Source organism: Anas acuta, chromosome 6 (genome assembly GCF_963932015.1).
Source record: "Anas acuta chromosome 6, bAnaAcu1.1, whole genome shotgun sequence".
In the NCBI taxonomy this organism is placed as follows: domain Eukaryota; kingdom Metazoa; phylum Chordata; class Aves; order Anseriformes; family Anatidae; genus Anas; species Anas acuta.
The window spans coordinates 9,963,792-9,984,748 of NC_088984.1; the positions used below are offsets into that span (position 1 = coordinate 9,963,792).

Genomic DNA, 20,957 nt, shown 5'->3' on the forward strand with positions numbered 1-20,957 from the left:
GATTTAAATTGCTAGAAACAAGCCTATTTTTCTTCCCTTTGCAACCCTTTCACATTCTAAAAAATAATATCTTTTCACTACTTGGATGAAGGCCAAATTGCTCTTTTTAATGAAATAAAAGACTTTAAGTGCAGTGTTGTTTTTTTTTTTTTTTTAACCACAAGAAAGTCTCCTGAGAATTTATACTTGTTGATCCAGTTTTCTGTACATGGTTTCTCTTGGGAATACCACAAAGCAGCTCTAAAGAACATACCTGAAGACGAGTATTAACTAGTACTTTGGAATGAAAGCAATATATTAACTGACTTGTTTCCCACCATAAGCACAAATGCTGAAGCTGACCTAAGAAGCTACCTGTGTGATTTGGACCAAAAAAAAAAAAAAAAAATTTTATTACATAACCAGGTAATTTTTGCAAATTGCAGGACAGTTGGTTTGTCTCACAATCTTGTTGGGGCAACTCCTGAAACAAACTCAAAATGCATCTCCACAAAAAAATATAACAGAGGAACAACTATCATCAATCTCATCAAAACTCCGCCTTTTCAAATCTGTTATTATATTTTGTATCAAATACATTCAACTGAATTAAAATATAGAATCATAGAATCATAGAATATCCTGAGTTGGAAGGGACCCTTAAGGATCATCAAGTCCAACTCTTGACACCGCACAGGTCTACCCAAGTTCAGACCATGTGACTAAGTGCACAGTCCAATCTCTTCTTAAATTCAGTCAGGCTCGGTGCAGTGACCACTTCCCTGGGGAGCCTGTTCCAGTGTGCAACCACTCTCTCTGTGAAGAACCCCTTCCTGATGTCCAGCCTAAACTTCCCCTGCCTCAGCTTAACTCCGTTCCCGCGGGTCCTGTCGCTGGTGTTAATGGAGAAAAGGTCTCCTGCCTCTCGACACCCCCTTACGAGGAAGTTGTAGACTGCGATGAGGTCTCCCCTTAGCCTCCTCTTCTCCAGGCTGAACAGGCCCAGTGCCCTCAGCCGTTCCTCGTACGTCTTCCCCTCCAGGCCTTTCACCATCTTCGTAGCCCTCCTCTGGACACTCTCCAACAGATATATATATATACTTTCCTTGATCAGTACTGTAAATTATTTCCAGAACAGATATACCTCTATTTGTATACTTCTAAGTTCATTCTTATGTTTAAAGAAGTTTTCAAGAAGGATGTTTGTAAATACATAATAGATTCCTTTTTTTTTTTCCTCAGAAAACAAGCAAATTTTGTCTAGAATTTTTTCATTTTTTTTTAGAATTTAAACTGCCAAACTTTCCCAAACTTTCCCAACTGCCTTTTTACAAACATAAATGAATCACAGTTCAAAATGCAGAAGGAGCAATATCTTTAACTGAGATGTGGAAACAGAGAGCAAGTGACTTGGCCGTATACACAACCCATCCTTGGAATACCAAGGAACACAAACTGGAATTCAACTTCTTTGTCACTAGGCAGCTGATTGCAGTCTCTATTTCTAATTTCTTATTTCTATTTATTATTTTCTTTCTGGACTCTATTTATTATTTCTTATTCATTTTTATTTTTTTCTCAGAAACCACAAAAGGATTAGAGAGATAAGGATGCTTCTTATTTACTTGCTCGTCCCTCCTGCCCAACCAGAAGCTCAATAGCAGCCCAGGATGCACAATGCTGTGTAGGTCAAAAAAACACTTCTGGATCCCAACAGGGATCCAGCCTGTCCTTAGCCTACAAAAATCTTCTGGTCAAGAGCCAGGAGACACCCTACAGACCTGGGAGCTCAGAAAGCAGTCGCCAGATGGGAGATGACAACAGCTCCCTGGGGATCTCACTGCTCTGCTGAGAACTGGAGCAGGGCTGCAAGTGGTGCCGGTCCCACAGCGAGTGCGCTGCAGCAGGCTTGCTTCCTCCTGCTGCCGAAGCGTGGGCCAGCCTCAGCCCCTGCTGGCAGCTCGGAGCTGACCTGCTTAAGGAAGACATGCAGATAAGGAGCAGTAAATTGGCCTTCGCATTCCAAGATACTGGCGTCTCTCCGAGCAGCAGACAGATTATCTGAAAACTGAGAGGTGCTAGGAGCTCCTGGAGGTTATTGCAGTCTCTTTGGACTACCAGGCAGAGGCGTGTCAGAGCCATGTTCTTCTCTCAGATACAAACCCTGAATTAAAAAAAAAGGGCAATCACAAGAACACCATTAAGGGCAAGATTTAGGCTGCAGGCAGCCTGCTGTGCATGTTTGGGAAGTCCCTGTATGCGCTAGGATGACCTGCACCTGCCAGGCTGTGAAGCACATCATCACCTTGTTTTCCTGAGTGTCTCCGGATTTCCCTTATGCCTGTTTCATATGCACAGGGTTTAGGCAGGGTTTATGGGCTGATTTTTGTGGACTCCTTTCAAAAATAAGATCTAGAAGAATGATATATCAAAAGACAAATTCTGTATTGCAGAGAAAAATCTAACCAGAGACTTAAAATCAGTACAGTACATAACAGTATCATCATACCAGTCAATCTGCACCACTTGTTACTAAAGATATATAGAAAATCCCAGGAAGGAAAGAGCAGCTTGTTTTCTGAGAAACACAGACACACAAATTGCAAATTTCAGTTCTGAGACTTCATTATGTTAAACATAACTCCACTGCTTCATTACTGTACTACAAACAAACAATCAGGAAGGGAAAACTATTTGCACACAACTTCCTTGCAGCGACGTTGTCATTTTGAGCAGTGTCTGAGAAGCACCATCACTGCCCTTTGGGGGCAAGAATCCAACCTCAATTTAGATAAAGAGGGAACAAATATCTAACAGTCTCTGCACACTGATGGAAGGCTACCAAAAGAAAAGCTGTAAGGAATTAGTTGTTACAGAGCTAGCTCTGAGTTTCTCCGTGTGGAAAGCAGTCCGAGAGCAGAGGCTGGTGTAGCTGACCGCCCAGGATTTCTGGTGGAGGTCCCAGGAGTGTGGGTGGCTGCTCCTCAGTCCTTCTCTGGGCGACACAAAGCTGCCAGCCTTTGCCTACTAACATTCTCCTTAGTAGCCGAGGGGACCCGGCTGATGCAGTCTCCTGCGTGTCCTTCCAATCCAGAGATGTAAGTTTAATTTTAAGGATATATTTCCTCTCTCTGCAACAGCAGTTAGCATTAAAAATCCTATGTGGATTTCAGCTAGGGAATTCAACTACTGCCTTTTTTTCAATTCATGACCATGCCCCTTCTATAAAATGTTACGTATCAGCAGCCTGAACATCAAACTTGCATAATTTTGTGTTAAGATAAAATTATATTGCCAGAAGATACAATTTTTCTTCTCCTGAAAGACCTGTTGACACCAATGGCTGTGCAAATTACCAGTGCCAGCCACAACAACTGTTCCGAATTTGTTGTTCCACACAACACACAGACAAAAAAAGGGTTGATCTGCCCAACAATGCCACCTGAAATGTGCCTGCATCACCCATGCAGTCACACCTTGCTGACACCTGCTTCAGAAAGCAATCAGCAAAACACTGCAAACTTCATGAGAAAGAGCTGGAGGTCTTGCAGAATTGGCATTGCTTTATCTTCGTATGGAAGTTATCAGTATTAACACTCCTGACAAATCTTCATCTATCACCTTTCCTACTTTTCATTAAAGCAGAAGCATGTAAACATATCCAGCAAGAGGGCAGGAAAAGGAACTGAACTTTCCTACGTTCAAAGCCACTGCAGAGAAGCAGATGACCGGTGGTGATGCCCTGCAAACATGACAGATCTCCCCCATGGGGCTGCGTGTTGTCCTTCTCGTGGTGCACAATGAAACCTACATGTAAGACGCCTCTTTGGAAGTCATTCCTTCCCAAAACCTTGTCATTCCTCTGACTGAGGAGAAGTCCGGAGCTGAACCACCATCACCCAGCCAGCCCTTACTTGGCAAGAAGAACCCACACAAATGCCAGGCTGCAACTGCTCAAACTGTCTGCCACCACTTTGATGTTGCTTTGGGTGCAGAAATGAGCAGAGGAACAGAAATGAGACAGGACACATACCTCTACCAGAAAGAACTGGAAGGAATCACACTGATATTCTCTGTTGTGCCCAGGGCCAAAGAAACCCGAAGCATCCCACTACAAAGGCTACCTGTGATCCCCATTCAGTCTCTCAGCCAGACTTTGTTTGGTGATGACTCAACAGCACTGACCTCAGTGTGGGAATCTTCTCCTCGATAAACTTCCTAGCACAGAAGTTCAGGGATGACAGGACCTGTGATGTTAGATGGGTACGGGCTTCAGGCTGTGTAAATCGCAGGATTTCAGTTCCCACTGAGCAAAAGACTGTGCCTGCTCCCCACAGCCGTGTTCTTTTGGAGACTAAATCTCAAAGAAGCACAGTAGGGCTCAGAAAAGGTTGCAATGGTTTTAGTCCCAAGTGCTCATTTCCATAAAACGAGCACAACTCACTTCCACACTTTTAAATAAGACAAAACAATTCTACTCAAAGACCATCCAAGCTCCACTTCAAAACTGATTCCTTTTCTATCAGAAATATTCGTATGCCAAGCAAATTCTTTGGGAGAAACAGGCCTTTTTTCAAGTTTACCAAAAAACATCAAAAGTCTGTTTTTCTTTTTCTATTCATTATCTGACCCAGTACTTATAAGAGTTCCTGTTACCAGAAATAGCAGTTCATACATACTGATAACATTTTAAACATAACTAGCGTATTGTTACCATCTTTTTTATAGACAATGTAAAAGACGGACAGATAAATGTATTTGTCCAAGAAAATTGAGACATTTGTGGCAAACGAAGGAATCAAAATCTAGTCTCCCAAATGCAGTGTTTTAAACAGCAGATTGTCGTCCCTCCTCTCCTCTCTGATGTGACTGTGGCACGTCTGTTCTGAGCTTCAGTGCGTATATTGACGGTTCCAGAATTGTAACAAATCATAAACTCACAACAAACACTCTTCCTCATCTATTTTGATTACTATGCAGTGACAGATAAAGTCAAAAGGAGTTCAAAGAAAACTTGAAAGACTTTGTTTGCGTGATTTGTAATCAGGTAGGAGTCTAGATACCCAGTAATGCGACCAGGCAGGGAACAGGCTAGTTTTTGATATCCAGAAGACAAGGACAACACTAGGAAGAAAAGTCTGCAGTGGTGCTCACAATTATTTCTGTGGATCACTTTCCTTCTTAGATAAAGTATTAGTATCTTGAATGACAATAAAAATAGTACATAAGATATTGGTTTGGCCTTTCATGGTCTTAATGCACGTGGATAATGCCTCTTGGAAATGTCCTAAAAGCTCTTATACACTAGAGCCTTTTAGTCAAATAAACTTGAAGAAGTGAAAGAAGCACGATGGTTCACATCAATTCAAATCACACATATTCTTATCTACATTTTCGTGAGCATTCATTATGAATTTTCCATCAGATATTATTATGCAGAATGATAACAACGAATTTTATTTACACTCCCGCTTCTGAAGTCATTTACCCCAAAGAAATCACATCATCCATCTGTAAGTCCAGCAAATTAAATTCCCATAGGGCAGCTAGCTCTACAGAAGGGGTTAGAATATTTTGCTTCAAGTAAGAATCCTGACAAGACCTAACAAAATATTGCAATAATACTGCACGCTCTGGGCTCTATCTTATTATTATTCTTCTAACACGAACACTATGCAACATTTAATGTTCATTAGCAACAATATTTATTCTGGAGTCAGCCGTATTGATATTATAATAAGAACTCAATTTCATACATCCCAGAACAATAATTAGATTTGTAAAAAAGCAAATATGTAGACAACGGTCAATAGATCAACAGCGTTTATTGCACAGAGGTATCTTTTATGACTATTCAGATATTAATTTGAACAGGCTTCACACACTAAAACTAGCTTACCATGGTGTCAAAAAATATGGGACATATGTTGATATGTCACGCTGGAGATCTCCTAGTACATGTCCTCATTTGTTACAAAATACGTGGCTGTGAAACAGCAGTAAAATCTGATCCTCTGGTGCACCGAGTGCAGAACATGTCATACTAATTACGAAGAACAGTTACCAACACATTCTATAAGGTAGCTGCTTGACTGTAAAGGCTAGCTTTCAAAACAATGCTAATATTTATATATTCGATACATTTTGTATATATATATAGATAGATATAGATGTGGGTATATATATCACTTGCTATTCATATCATAAAAAATCTTTTCTCATGTGTTAGCTCACATTGATAGTTCACTCCCAAATACAGGATGACAATATGGTTATCATGTTCCCAAAAAGCTGAATACATCAGGGTATAAAGAAACATTACCTTGGTTGTACTTTCAAGTTCTACCTCCATTTGTGAATTACCCTTATAAATATATCAAAAACTGTCTGAGCACATTTGGAAAAAGATAGAAATGAAATGTTTCTATCACAATATTGGTGCCTCTTGCCAAAACTGGACTTGCAATATTTGCAATAAAACATTACAATAAAATACAATAAAAGTATTTTATATAAAATAAAGTATATTTAAAGTATTTTTATACAAAATAAAAGTATATATTGCAATAAAATGCAATAAATTATTTGCAATAAAATTCGTCATATATTTCAATGATATGTTTGTCTATGACTTCCACACGGTTTATTTCAGTAACACATCCATTATTCATACATTGCTTCATTAATATGTTTCTCAATGCTAAAATACTTTATGAACATTTTAGATTGCAGATTCATTGCCAACTATTTGTTTCAATGAGTTTTTCAAGTATTAACTTTTGCTATTATATGTGATTGTTGCCTAAATCACTGCATAGTTTTCACCTGGTGACTGAGTAACAACCATACAAGGGAATCCACCTCTAGCCTACACTTCAGTAGGAGGGTAGAAATGCCCTGTTTTGCATGTGAATGGAGCCATTCGTTAACATTTTCAGTAAACAAACTGTTCAAAAGTTTGGCATAAAACATGAACAAAAGGTATGTCAGGAAGAATAAACCACAACATTCATGGAAATGTTCCATGTTTATGCCTGTTTTACTCATCACAGACTGGTATATGATGCAGTAGACTAGCTACAGTAGACTTTCCTTCAGGAAAGGAAAAAACATTGCTTCTGAGTCACAAATTGGGAAAAGAAATTCATAAGCAAGGCAAACAGTATATTGGCCATAAGAAGGAAATCAAAATTGCTAAACTGCAAGCTGACTTGCATACCATGAGCCAAATTAAAACAAACAGTCAAACTTTCCCAAGAACAAGAAGAGAGCAGGAAGAGAAGGATGCTGGTATGCAATGTGGAGCACACAATTGAAAACAACTCCAGAATAACAGGTATATGGGTCCTTGAAGGTCCTGGGATGGAGGTAGCTTCACTTTAGGTTAACAGTTAATGGTTGGACTTGATGACCTTAGCTGCCTTTTCTAACCTAAATGATTCTATGATCCTAAAAGAGAGTTAGGCTCTGTCTGGGGAATAAGCCTAGCAGATTCAGAGAAAAGCCGATGTCCAGAAAGAAGGGAAAAAAGTGTTAGAGGGCACTTTGCTAGGTGGAGGAGGCTGTTTTCTAGAGATGAAGGGAAGCAACAATTGTTCTTGTTTCTAACCAGGCAGATCTTTTTCTTTTGTTGGACCAGTTTCCAAGGTAAAACAGTACACAGAAAAGCAGGTAATGAAGTCATTCCAGCATCTGTTATAAACAGACAAACATGTAATCCACCCAAGGCAGAGACAGAGGCCAAGCCCACTTCAGAACACCCACCGTTTGGTGGCAGGAGTGAGCAGGAAGCATTGATTTAAACTCTGTACCAGGAGGAGGGAACTGAGCTTCATTTTCGCATCCCAAAGGGCAGTAAGTAAAATATAGATGCTTTTATAACCAGTTTCTGAAAGCACAATGGTTCTATCATGAGTTCAACAAAAAGTTTAATTCATCCTGAAATTAAATTTTACAGGCTATCATTTTAACAAGAAAAATTGATTATTTTGGAAGGTTAATCTAAAAGATTCTTTTCCCCTCAATTCCAACTTAAAATGAAAATTCAATTACAGTGATAAATACTCTCCAGTACACATTTCTGTTTAGCTCTATGGCTGTATATTTGATCCATTGGTTGTTAGAAAGGACTAAGGTAACTACAATTTTATGAAAAATCTCTTATCAGAAGGATTGCTACCTGGTGGCAGACTTTAACATATTGTTTCGGCATTTCATACCCTTTAAAAATGCTTATTCTATTTTAAAAAGAGAAAACGCAGGACTGACCTTCATTACGTGTTTTTTTTTTTTAAGAACTAATGTGCAGAAAATCTGGTTAACTGGGATGTATATCATTCCCATTTCCAGAGACTAAAAAAAGGCTTTCTACCACCTCATGTTCCCTGCTTCCAGAACACAGCAGTGCATTAGAAAAGTGTTATTTCTCATAAACAGCATAAACAAACCTGGTTCCTTTTAAAACCTCTAAAATCATTGCCCTCATAATCTGTCCTGAGACTCTCCCTTTACAGCAGATGAGGACAGAAAAATGCACCTACCACAAGCAGTAAGAAGAAATTATGCAGATTCATAAGGAAACCTCAAACCAAGTAAGAATATGCGTTGATAATATTATCCATCACAATCTGAAGGTCAAGTTGCCAAAAACATCTATGTCTTTTAGGGATTCCAGAATATATGACTTTATTAAAATGATAAACACAGTAATAAAATCTTCAAAACTAGTTTCACTGTCCCCTGCTAACTGTGAGTGAGAAGCAACAACTGCAAATAACAATGTCAACAAAAATGGAAAACCTGTAACTGAGGTGAGAAAACACCTGGAAAAAAAAGTAGCTGGTACCAACAGCCACTTACACACATTCATAACTAATATAACAAATAGAGGAAACAATGCCAGACTCATTTATCTCACTAGAGAGATTTTTGTTTTAAAGAACTTTTCTAACACAAGAAAACAGGCAATAAGTCACTAATACCTGATAAACCTTCATGATATTGACAGTTCCTTCTCCATTCTGGCCTGGGGATCCTTGGCTCTGTAGTAGATTCCTTACTGTCTCCTCCATTCTAGAGAAGGAAAACATTTATGTAAGTCAACCATATGGAAGAAAATTTTAGACTTGCATTCAGTGTTTTTGTTCTTTAGAAGAGCCTAATGCATCCATGGCTACCATGAAATTAATATTTAAAGGAAATCCTGGCCTTATAATGTTCTCATACTCCATGTTATGAATAACACATTAAGGGCACTCTTTTATCTTTTGAATATGCACAGTAATTAGGTGCATTGTTAAAATCCTACTGTAGCTCAGTTACAAAAATTAAAAACAAGTGTCAGCTAAAAACCTCACCTTGTCAACACTGTAACCAAACACCATCAAAAAATTACTGTCATTTAGGAACAAAATCAGTCAGATTCCAAAATAAACTGTTGTATCACCAGCCAATTGTCAGTTTTGTGCAATTTAGGCAAGCTGTCAAATACATTAGCAGTATTTACTCTATGTTATAGGTGCAGCAGCGTGTGCCAGTACATTTGTTTATAGAGGCACAGCTGCTTGAATACATTCACCCCTCTTTGCCCTTTCAAAGGGATGTAAAAGCAAGTGTAGGCTACAATCCGGCATTACCATCTCATGAAAACGTAATCAACTTCAGTTCCATCAGTGAAAGAAGGAAGGTTTGTACTTTCACTTTACAAGGTATTAATGCTACCATCAGAAGTTGCCTTTGATCTTCACAGATTCATCCAGCACATCAGGACTGAGAATAACGGTAACTGCTACCCCTCCTGGGTGGCGGCAGAACACAGCAGAGAGTTCTGCTCCGCCACGCAGGAGGACCACTGCAGGCACCCATGAAACCCTTGGGCCCATTCCAGGCAGATCACAAATTAAATCCTGTGGGCTATGAGGATGTCACTGAGACTGACTACACATCAAGCAACTGGGGCTACAGCTGGTTTCCCCCCTGCGAATATGTGTAAGAAGAGGAAAGGCATCACAAGCAGAGAAGCAGTGATGGCCAAGCCATGAAGAGGCTGGCTTTCAGGACAAAGATTGCGGAGTGTCATCCACACACAGTTCCTCGTGCTTCTCCTCCTCACATGAATTCTCACTCCCGTGCAGCTTCTTAGGTGTGTGGATGCAAGTTTCTCTGATGCTCACTTTTGTTTTCTGTTCTTTCCCTTTTAAGCTGTCTAGGTCTGGAAGACGCAGCTGGAAGAGCAGCCCAGCTGGAAGAAGGGCTGGAGAAAGGAAAAATGCTGTGGCATAGGTGTGAGGGTGACGCAAAGGCAGGAGAGGAGGAGGAATACCTTCTGCCATAATGCCAGATAAGCTACACATCAAAACTGCAACCTTGAGAAAAGAGCCAATATTCCTAGGAGTCAGGCTAGAAACTGCCAGTTGCTCATTCCTACTGTGTTTAGGGAAACATGACTTTCGTGTACCATTCTTTGCAAATGCAATCGAGCAGAATTACTCACAGCATATCTTTTTTATTATTATTTGATTTTATTTCTAAGGTAACAATCTAGTGAGACTGCAAATATTAGCTAACTGCTCTGGCCAGAGGCCAATAACATTATCTTTTATATAAGCTATGTCTGCCTCGTAGCCTTTCTGTTCTTTCAGTCTTATCAGAATGAATGGTATCGGCTAATGTAGCAATAATACCAGCTTTTACTAGGTTTTCTCCGTTCAAGCCAGCCAGCTAGGCTACTTTTCAAGAAGCTGACACTGTGAGGTATTCATTCTACCAAGGTGCCCACTGACATTTTACTTATATGTATGATATTTTTTTTGTCATTGATGTGCAGACTTCTACATTGCCAGAATGCCCACAGAATAGTTGGACCATCTGTTGACCAAATGTGAATAAAAATAAGCCAGCTCTAATCTCTAGTGCAGACAGTGGTGCAGTTTTTCACTTGCAGATTGGAACCATTTCTGTTCACAGGCTGACCTTAATCAGATCCATTTTACACAAAAGAACAAATCTTTTTGTGGTTCACAATAGAAGTATCCTTGTATTTCCTTTCCTAACGTGCTTACTAATTCATTTTTTCAATTAACAATGTAGTACAATTCTTATTTTAATTACTGGGTTTACACATGCATATACAATTCCAACTCTAGTCCTATAGAAAGTTAAACAAAAGTAATAAACAATGAAAAATGGGAGAAAGGATAGATTTGACTTTCACTAAAATCAGAGTTTTTCAACTTAGGCCTAATAGCATTAATGAAAATAAAGTTGAGCTGCATATTAGCATCACCAATAAGCCGTTCAGAAACATTAAGCAGAATTATTGAACTCAGTAGGTCATTTCACCTTCAAAGTCAGGTATTTTGGATAACAGGCCTATCTCATCCAAAAACCTTACAGGGACTGGCTGGCACGCTGTTTCATGTGGCAATTAGAAACACCTCCCAGCAGGACATAGATTTCTAAGCAACATAATAATATTTGCAACCTGACAAAGAGCTCAGCTAAACGCAGGGGAAACTTGTTGTTTTCCTTGCATCTATTACAAAAGTTTGTAGAAGTCGACAGCCACGAAGCTGAAGGACGGGGATAGCAGAGACATCGCCTGAGCTGTCACGTCGCTGCAAAACCAGCACGGAGAGGAGCTCAGAAGCTTTGGGTACCCGTGGCATCTCCGAAAATGGAAAGAGCAAACTAGTTTCTGTCAGACAAGGAGGTGAAACATGCTTTTGGTCAGATTTACTGCAGAGCTCTGATGGCCAGCGCTCCTGCAGCTTATAAGCTGCTGCTTCTTCACTAGTATCCCAGTTTGCTACTTTTTTTAGGAAGGATTGTTTAACCAAACGTTGCACAGGGTAATAATTCAGACTTTTTCCCCATAAATTAGACTCTTTGAAGCCTGAATTAATGGCGCAGTAATTAAAAAGTGATTGTTATATCACAGTCTGTAACGCTCCCCGCAGTGACATTATATGCCAGGAAGATTTAGTATAAATTCTTTTAAAGAATGCAAGAACAGTTGAGCCTCTGTAAATTTAATGCGAAATACCATGTTTTATTCCCTGAACAAGGCTTCCAGAGGACATGTAAATTTTGGAAGTGAAGCAGAAAAATAAAGCGCTTTATGAAAGGCTATTTCTACACATCAAACCGTGACTTTGCCCCTTCTGGTAGCCACGAAAGGTTATCTGCTCTCGGTTGCGATTCGACTATCCTAGATGGACCCACTCCAACATCGAGCACTTGCCGATTACATCTAGAATAGCTATCCCCCACGCATATATTCTGGCTGCTTGCTGGCCGATGCTAAAAAACCTGTTTTGTCAAGGATTCTGTGTATCTTACATAACTATCAAGCTGTTAAAATCTGCAAAAATGGTCTCTAAATCTCTCCATTCCCAAGTCTACGTTTTCCAACCACTTTAAGAACATTTCTTTTCCCTTTTCTTTTAGTGTGCTGTTTAGCGTCTACTCATCTGAAGCATCTTAGTTAGTATCATTAAAATTCTTGTTACATCCATTATTTGAAGAGAAAATTGAAGTTTCTCAAACTGCAGTGTTCCTTTCAATTTATATATATATATTTAAAAAAAAATAATGGATTTTCTCTTCAGGAGAAAAATAAATGAAACCTGTGTTTGATAGAAGCTTTTTAAAGTTTCTTGACATAATGTCAGAGTAAGGAAACAGTCCTCCACCAGCCCTAAACTCAGGATAAATTTCTCAGAGCATTAAACAGACGAAGAAATGAGGCACTCTGAGACCAGAATCTGTTCGAGGAATACAGGAGTTTAAGGAACATAAAATATTAATGTTACTGTGGAAAGCACTGTCAAGATTTCATCTAGAATATTATCTGCAATTGCGATTAGCAGTGTTCAGGAGCAGCTCACTCACAGAGGATTCAGTGAAGAGGCAGCTCGGAGGTTGTTTAGAGGAACGGAGAAGCTGTGTCATGAGCAGAGGCTGAACAACTTCCTGAACCGAAGAGAACAGGCTCACAGAGGTATGACTTCCCCAAATGAATCAGTGAGAAAAAGTAACACGGAGAAGAAAACAACATCAAGTTGAGGTCAATGATTGATAAAACAAAATGGAAATGCAGTGGCTACAAATACATTTGGGCTGAAATGAGAATGTTTTTAATCACTGAAAAAGTGAGACTCTGAAACTGCCTGCCAGGCAGCGTAACGGGATGGGAAACCTGAACAGCTTTAAGCCAGTTGAGCAGTTTGTGAAATTAATTAGATAACAGGGGCTGAGGACTTGAATTTATGACCCGCAGGTCCTTGCATCCTGAAACAAAATCAGTCATTCCTACATATTTAAAATGTAATTTGTCCAGTGCTGTTGCAAGAACACCAGGAAATCAACCCAGCTGCAACATACAGTGTTTAGTTTGGCCTTTTTTCTGTGTGTGTTTCTGGCGAGACAGGCCCTGCTGGGGTTGACAGCTCCCTGAAAGGCCGGCAAGTTCCTGACTGTCCCCTCACTTTTCTTAGGGCCATCACCCTCACAGACCGGCAGCTCCTGGTGCTGTCCCCCAGCAATGTTGGGACATGGTCAGAAAACTTGCCCATTTTGTGCCTGGCCCAGTTCTTCCTATTCAAGTGGCCCATAGCCATACAGTATTTTACTGGGGTCCTCCCCAAGAACAGAATTTAATACCACACAGGAATTGAAGTTCCCTCACATACACCATTCCAGGAGGCACAAGTGTCAGGTTTTCTCAGCCCTCCAACTCTGGAGGGCCTTCCCCGTACATATCCTTCCCCAATAGAGCTTTCAGACCCTGTTCAGTGAGGTTTATGGATTTCCTTCCCTGAGAGATGTCTGTCTCACAGTTTGCCACTGCAGTTTCACATAAAGAGGGGATTTTCTCCGACCAGCTCCCTACTGTACAGCACATGCCTTTATGCCCTGTTTCACTGCAGAGGAAACTCCTTCTCTTTTGTGGCCCTCTGCAGCATATCGCTTAGAGCTGTTTGATCTCCCCAGACCTAAAACCTTTTCTTGACAGAGCAAGCTCTCCTTGAGAAAGATAAAAAAAAAAAAAAAAGCCTTTCCATAAATCCTGATCTTCGATTCCCTTTCCAGCACCGGGGATATACACACTGTAGCCTTCCCTCTGCTCAGCCGCATCCCCACAGCCCAGCTGATGACTCTCCCCGCAGGGGACAGGCAGCACGCAGTCACTGCAGCTCTAGAAGGTGCTCGACAGCTCCAGCCCCTTCTCCCGTGACCTATTTCCTTCAATATTTCCACAGGCTGGCTGCTACCTTTTGCTAGGTGCCATCACCTTCCCTCTTCATCACCCTCAAGCTGAGGTGACAGTACTCGGTGGTTATTTCAAAGGCATGTCACAACAACTCCTGCAGCTTTGTCCTGACTTACAGCCTTACAGAGAGGTGTTTCTAGAGTCTCACTGCAGCAGTTGAAGTTTGTATTTCATTTTTTCCCATTTTTGTATTTCATTTTTTCCACTTGCCCATGCCATGCAGCAGGCACAGGACTCTTTTTAAGGCCATAGACAAAATATCAATGGCAGATCCTTCTACATCTTTAGCTTAAATTACCTCTGTGTATTCCAAACTCTCAGATGGGTATTTTCTTCCAGCTCCTCTCTGTGAGACAGTGGAGCTTCTTGCCTCTCCCCTGGGCAGTCTCCAGCTCAGATTTGCTCATTGCTATTTCTAGTTACAGCCTCCCTGGTGACATGGCCTGGGTTTCAGGTCCTTGAGCTGTCTTGACCCTTCCCTACAGACTGATCGTGGACCAAGGAACAAGTTCCCATGTGGTCTCTCAGCTCCTTTGGCCTCTGCCAGCTCTGCCCAAGCACTCCTGTGCAGCACCGTGACTAAACATTGCTCGTTCAAACTTCACTTTTGGGGCTACCTGCACCTCGCGTCCTCACCACTCCGACAGGACCCAGAGATGTTCAAAGGTGAGACTCCTTACAGTGAGCTCCTCAGACTACCAAAAGGCTTCAGAATAAACAAGCATGCCTCCCCCTCACAAACAATGAATCCAGATTTTAGATTAAATGCTGGACTTCTTAAACAGAGAAAATATCAAAGGGGCTTTACGGGCCACATCAGAAACACAAAGAGCTCAGCAAACAACTGCTCCTGTTCGCTGCGTCCTTGTACCTGACGTCAGCTCATTCAGCAGCTGCCTTCCTGGGGCTCACTCCTGTGAACCAGAGCACTGCCTCGAATGGTAGGCAGCCCGCAGACTGATGCAAGCTTCTTCAAATAATTCAGATATTGAAAATGGATTTAAAAAAAGCAAAGAGAGAAGTGAAAACAGATACGTGGTAAACTTTAAAGAGAAGTGACAGATGGGCAATGTTGAGGCTCTAAACCCCAAGGGGTTTTCTCAGCGTTTTCAGTTCTGCTTAGGATATGACACTGGTACATGCCTTATAGCAGTGCACTGGGCAAAGCCTACAAATGCACAAAATCCAGCCTTAGCATTTCAGCTGGAAAACAAAGTACTAACACTCTACAACAGCAACAGAGAGCTGCCCATATAACCCGTGATGTACATTTAACTCATTCTGCTCACAAGCAGCTCACCACCAAAGGAATACCACGGCAAAGCCTCTTCCCGCAGCCCCAGCACAGCCCCGTCCCCAGCTCAGGCTCAGAGCAGCCCGCTCAGCCCCGGGGCTTTTGCTGGTGGCAAAGCCAAACTGCGCCAGCCGTGCTCTGCTCACACACTGATGCTAAACCACTCTGCTGAAAGCACTCGGAGCCTACTCAAAGTTTTGCCTGCAGGGCAAGCTGTCTACCCAACAGTGGCACATAAAACAAACAAAGCATCTTGTGTAAGATGCAGGCCATTATTGCATGGCTGTGCCAAAATGAATCAGGTCTCAAGCCCTATTAATACAAGTGGAGAAGGCCTCTTCCTTCAAGTGGAGAACCAAATCTCCACTAGCCCACACCACTTCAAATTACAGAGGGTTGAAGCACTGAGCACAACACGTGCTTAGTTGAACTGCTGATGATTGAACCCACTGGAAATTTTCAAGGTATCCTGAAAATAATGTACATGCCTCAAGCCTGAGATAAGTGGGGTAGGATTTTGGAAGACCTCAGCATTGGCACATCACTGCACCCACGCAAGCCTGAACTCTGTCATCGTGCAATGGCAGACCTGACATTTCTCTGAAACTCCTCTAACTACCGTTGGAGCCAGGAAAAGTTGGAAATGTTTCCATCGTCTTTCAGCCACACAGATTTCAATCATCAAACTCATACCTACAGCAAAAAGTTTCGGAACTGCAATAGAAACCAGTGGTAATGTTTATTTCTGTGTTGACAGATAGACAAATGCCATATGGACTGTATGGGTGTCTTCCATCACCAGCCCCATGTAAGATGTTGTAAGTTACAGGCATGGAGGAGGATTAAATAAAATATAGTCCAAGACTAAGCCTCACAGAAAAGCTGCTTACAGGCAACAGAAAGGATTTTTCAAATGCTAAGACTGTCCCTCCTACAACTCCCCAGTAACACATTCGGGACCTTATGAAAGGAGATATTTTCATTAGCTATAAATGGATAGAAGCAGACACACAGCGAAAGCTAATTCTCATGTCAGCTTAAACATATGCTCATAAGTTCAAACTTTATTCATGCTGGAGGCACCAGAAATAGTTGCAGTGTTTCAGCATATCTAAAAGCATCGGAAAGATTACAGACAACTATATGACCAGACTGCAAATATTTCCAGTTTCAAGCAATGATTTTTTACTCCTCCCTCCCCATTTTCTATATTTTAAACAAATACTTGTTTTTTCCATATTTGCAAACACCCAGATAGGTGAATAGATGCATCTACCAGCTCCCCCAAAAACATGTTTTCTTTTGTATATACAAGCGCCCTGATATAGACAAACCACTGTTGCTTTTCAGTACTCACGGGAATGTAATGCCACCCAAAACCAAACGCTTGTGTTCCACTTTGTATGTGCTGACATGGCTGCATGAATTTCTTTGTTTGTCATGAACGAAGGCAGCTTTTGTGTGGTTTAAGAGGTATAGAGATGCACAAGCTGAAAGCCTTGCCTGTCATCTGCAAGCATTTGCCCACTGCCCACAGTGCAAACTAGTGCATCTCCTGCATTTTCACACTAGGCAGCCCATCAGGAAACATTCAGGCTCCGATTGCAAAGTGTAGACACCCACCTGTACTGCCCAGAGTACAGACAGCAGCTGAAAGAAAGCTAAAAAGAGGAGGATTTTTTTTTTCCTACTACTGAAATTATCATGATTTGTTTTCAGTCTCTCCAGCTCCCCAGTGAAGGCTTTTTTAGGCCATAAGATTCTGGATTCCAATCTCAAACTCTACATAATATGAAGTTATTTCACTTTCTTCATAGCTCCACCTCTCTGCATATCTTATAGGAGAATTGAGACAGTTCCAGGGCTGTGACAAATATCTGGAAAAGCCTTGGGAAGATGGGTGGATAAGGTTTTCTGTAAGTAAAATGCCAACTTAATGGAACCAATAAATAATAGCATTTTCTTTACCGTAACATTTTCACCTATAAATTTGGATTCTCCCTAGCTCATATGTACACCACTGATGGCAACAGAAGATTTGTTTGTATTTGGTGACAGATTCACTGTTAATTACCCTTCACAACACATGTGTGAGTACTCTTGTAGTAGCAGTACCTTTCAGATTCACACATCTGAGAAATCCATTGCAAAGTACAGACATTTTCCCAGTAGTGAACAACAGCAATAAAAATCCAAGGATGATTTATCACAAAGTGGAGTTTGTTCTTCTAACTGACAGATCAGATTAGCTTTAGTTATCATAACTCACCATGTGCTGGTAAATATGGTTATTCTTTTAGAAAGATCAGTGACGTGAGTCCTCATCCCAGAATGTACTTGTGAGAGGTTTGAATGTTCATAGCTTTTGTGCTGTGATTACACAGGTTAACACAACATAATATATATTTTCGTCTTACAGGTGAATAAAAAAACACAGCAGGGTTAAACAACATGGCCAATATCAGTGACAGAAGCCAGGATGCCAACTGTTCACTGTGCTGGGTCTAACCAGCAGATGAGGTCCTCTCTACTTCATATCTTTCTGTTGATATGACAACAAATCTTAAGGTCCTTTCATCAGTGATTTGCGCTCTGTATCTCAGAAAATATTTGAATAACTTCAAATAAATTGGTAGTTTTTCTATCTCTTTACTGGCATGTTAATGTTTCACACATTTCAATGAATAGCTTATGCTCGTGCTCACATAACCTTAAACAAGCCGTTCGATCTGGAATGAGGTATGGTATCAAAAACTTCATTCTGTCTTTTTATCATTCTGACATTTCTACTGTTCTGCATTAAAATGAAACCTGGAGGACTTGTGAAATGATATAAAAAGATATTTATCTCTCACCATTCTATGATTGTTTAGCAATAAAAAGAACAAAAAACGTTTAAAATATATAATTATTTTGATTAAGCGGCTAGTGAGGATGCATATTATTGCTGTACAGAAAGATACATAATTCTTTTGATTAAGTGACTACTAAATATGCATATCACTGAAGTTTTTTTCAGAAAGTTTCATTATATTCAACTCTGTGCAACATGCCCCAGTGCCTTGAGAGACAAAGACTGGGAAGTTTTTCTAGCATATTTTTCTCTTCAAATGCTGTTTGCGAATTTAATGTCTATAAAAAACTAAGTACTAATGGAGCTAAAGGGAGTCTAACTACACAACATTCAACCACTCCTGGTTTAATTCAGTAAACTACCCCTTACATTAAAAATCAATCAAATTCATAAGAGAACACCAGCCTTTTCCTGACACCATACCGCCTAATGCAAAGGCACAGAGGCCAAACTCCTGCAGATGTAACTACACAGGACTCAGGTATGTCAGGAAAGATTTATACTTTGAACTCAGATGCCCCCCAAAACGAATCACCTCGGATGTTCACAAAGAACAGCAAGAATCAACAGAACAGCATGAACCAGGCAGGTTCCCAACCATGCGAGTTGCTTAGAAATATTTTTAAAGACAACATGGAGTCTTAATAAATATAATTTCTTTTGACCTATTCAATTTAGCCTTTCCAAATTACAGCTTATAAGGAGTAGAATAAGACAAGAAAAGAACTTGAGATTTTCAATTCAGCTATGGCTTCCTGAAAGCCTCTATGTATGAGACTAGCAAAGGCAGACAAAATGCGTAGGAATATTCCAAGTGATTTCTATGTTACATATAATGATACATTAATATTTTAATTCCTAAGGGGGACAGTGTATCTAGTAGGTGTATCTAGAATATGTCATTCCATTTTTCTCCTCAGCAGAAAGCTTGCTTTGAATATTCAAATAGACCTTTATAAACAGGGAGTATGAGACAGTTCTTGACTGATCAACTATGATCAAGGGTTTTCCTGGTACACTTCATGAACTGCTGACGCTCCCTCTGTGTGACTGGGACCTTCTCACATACCTTTGCTGGCCAGGGAGGCTGTGCAGGCACAGGGGGATGGCCTACCATGGCATTAGCTACACCCTGGTGAAGTTTTTTTAACATGGAAAACGTGCATAGGATTTTATTTCCCAAGGCTGAAATCTTCCTGGAAGAAATGTTTTTATAAATGATCTAGATGCAGGACTCGAATGCATACTGATTAAATTTGTGGATGATACTAAATTAGGAGGAACTATTGACTCCCTTGAGAGTGGAGAGGTCTTGCAGAGAAATCCTGACAAATCAGATGTCTGGGCAATCACAAATCACATGAAATTAAAAATAAGTGCTGGATTCTGCACCCAGGGTGGGGCAACCCTGGATGTATGTAGACTGGGGGGCAAGAGGCTGCAAAAAGGGATCTGGGGACTCTGGTCGATGGCAAGTTGAACATGAGCCAGCAGGGTGCCCTGGCAGCCAGGAGGGCCAACTGCATCCTGGAGTGCATCAAGCACTGCTGGCTGGTCAAGGGAAGGGATCGTCCCACTTTGCTCTGCCTGGCGCAGCCTTAACTTGAGTTTGGGGTGATCCAGTATCAGAAAGACATAAAGCTATTAGAGAGGAAAGTTACAAAGATAGGGAAGAGTCTAAAGAAGACATATGAAGAGCAGCTGATGCCCATTGGTTTGTTCAGCCCCAAGCAGAGCAGGCTGAGGGGAGGCCTCATGGCCGCCTGTAGCTCCCTCACGAGGGGAGCGGAGGGGCAGGCGCTGAGCTCTGCTCTCTGGGGACAGCGACTGGACCCGAGGGAACGGCATGGAGCGGGGACGGGGGCCGGTCAGGCTGGGGGTTAGGGAAAGGGTCTGCACCCAGAGGTGGTCGGGCACTGGCACAGGCTGCTCAGGGCAGTGGGCGCAGCACCAAGTCTGCTGAAGTTAAAGGAGAGTTTGGACACTGCTCTCAGATATGGGGTCTGGTTTTGTGTGGTCCTATATGGAACCAGGAGTTGGACTCGAGGATCCTTGCGGGTCCTTTCGAACCTGGGATATTCTGTGATTCTACAAACAGTGACATTCAGACACCTTTCCAACATTGTGTCTAGATTTTCAAATGACCAATTTACGGCATGAAAAATAATAAGTAGTTTAAACAAAATATTTCTATGTTTTTCCCACAAAGCAGGTGGGGAATGACTGCCAGGATAGTGAATGCCAAATGCCTTCTCCTGAGCCTGAAGAATGCCTCCTCCAGCACAAGTTTCCTGCAGCACTGCCCTGCAACAAGGCAGTTTTCTATTCTAATGGCACCTGGCTCAAAAGGAGTTTGATGTTGTGGAGGACAGATTCGGTTAACAGCAACACACACCTACTACCAAAGAATGAGATGTAGAAGTAATTACTCTTCCTGTTTCAAATTTCAGATGGTTAGAAAACAATCATGAAAACAAATCATGTTGGAGACATAAGAATGAAAACTTCCTGGTTGTAGATTCCCAAACCCTAGTAACACAGCAAAGGGCCTAAACAAG

General features: G+C 41.1%; 1 protein-coding gene across 29 annotated transcripts in view; it reads right to left on the reverse strand.

The window, feature by feature from the left end:
• Positions 1–20,957, reverse strand: part of NCKAP5 (NCK associated protein 5) — a 435,214-nt gene that overhangs the window by 128,209 nt on the left and 286,048 nt on the right. For 26 of the 29 annotated variants that reach the window (XM_068687313.1, XM_068687308.1, XM_068687306.1 and 23 more), the window contains one exon: positions 8,961–9,051. In XM_068687313.1, coding sequence (XP_068543414.1) covers positions 8,961–9,051 — 91 coding nt within the window. The remainder of the gene's footprint in view (positions 1–8,960; positions 9,052–20,957) is intronic. The other 3 variants (XM_068687318.1, XM_068687332.1, XM_068687326.1) reach the window with 1 other exon arrangement.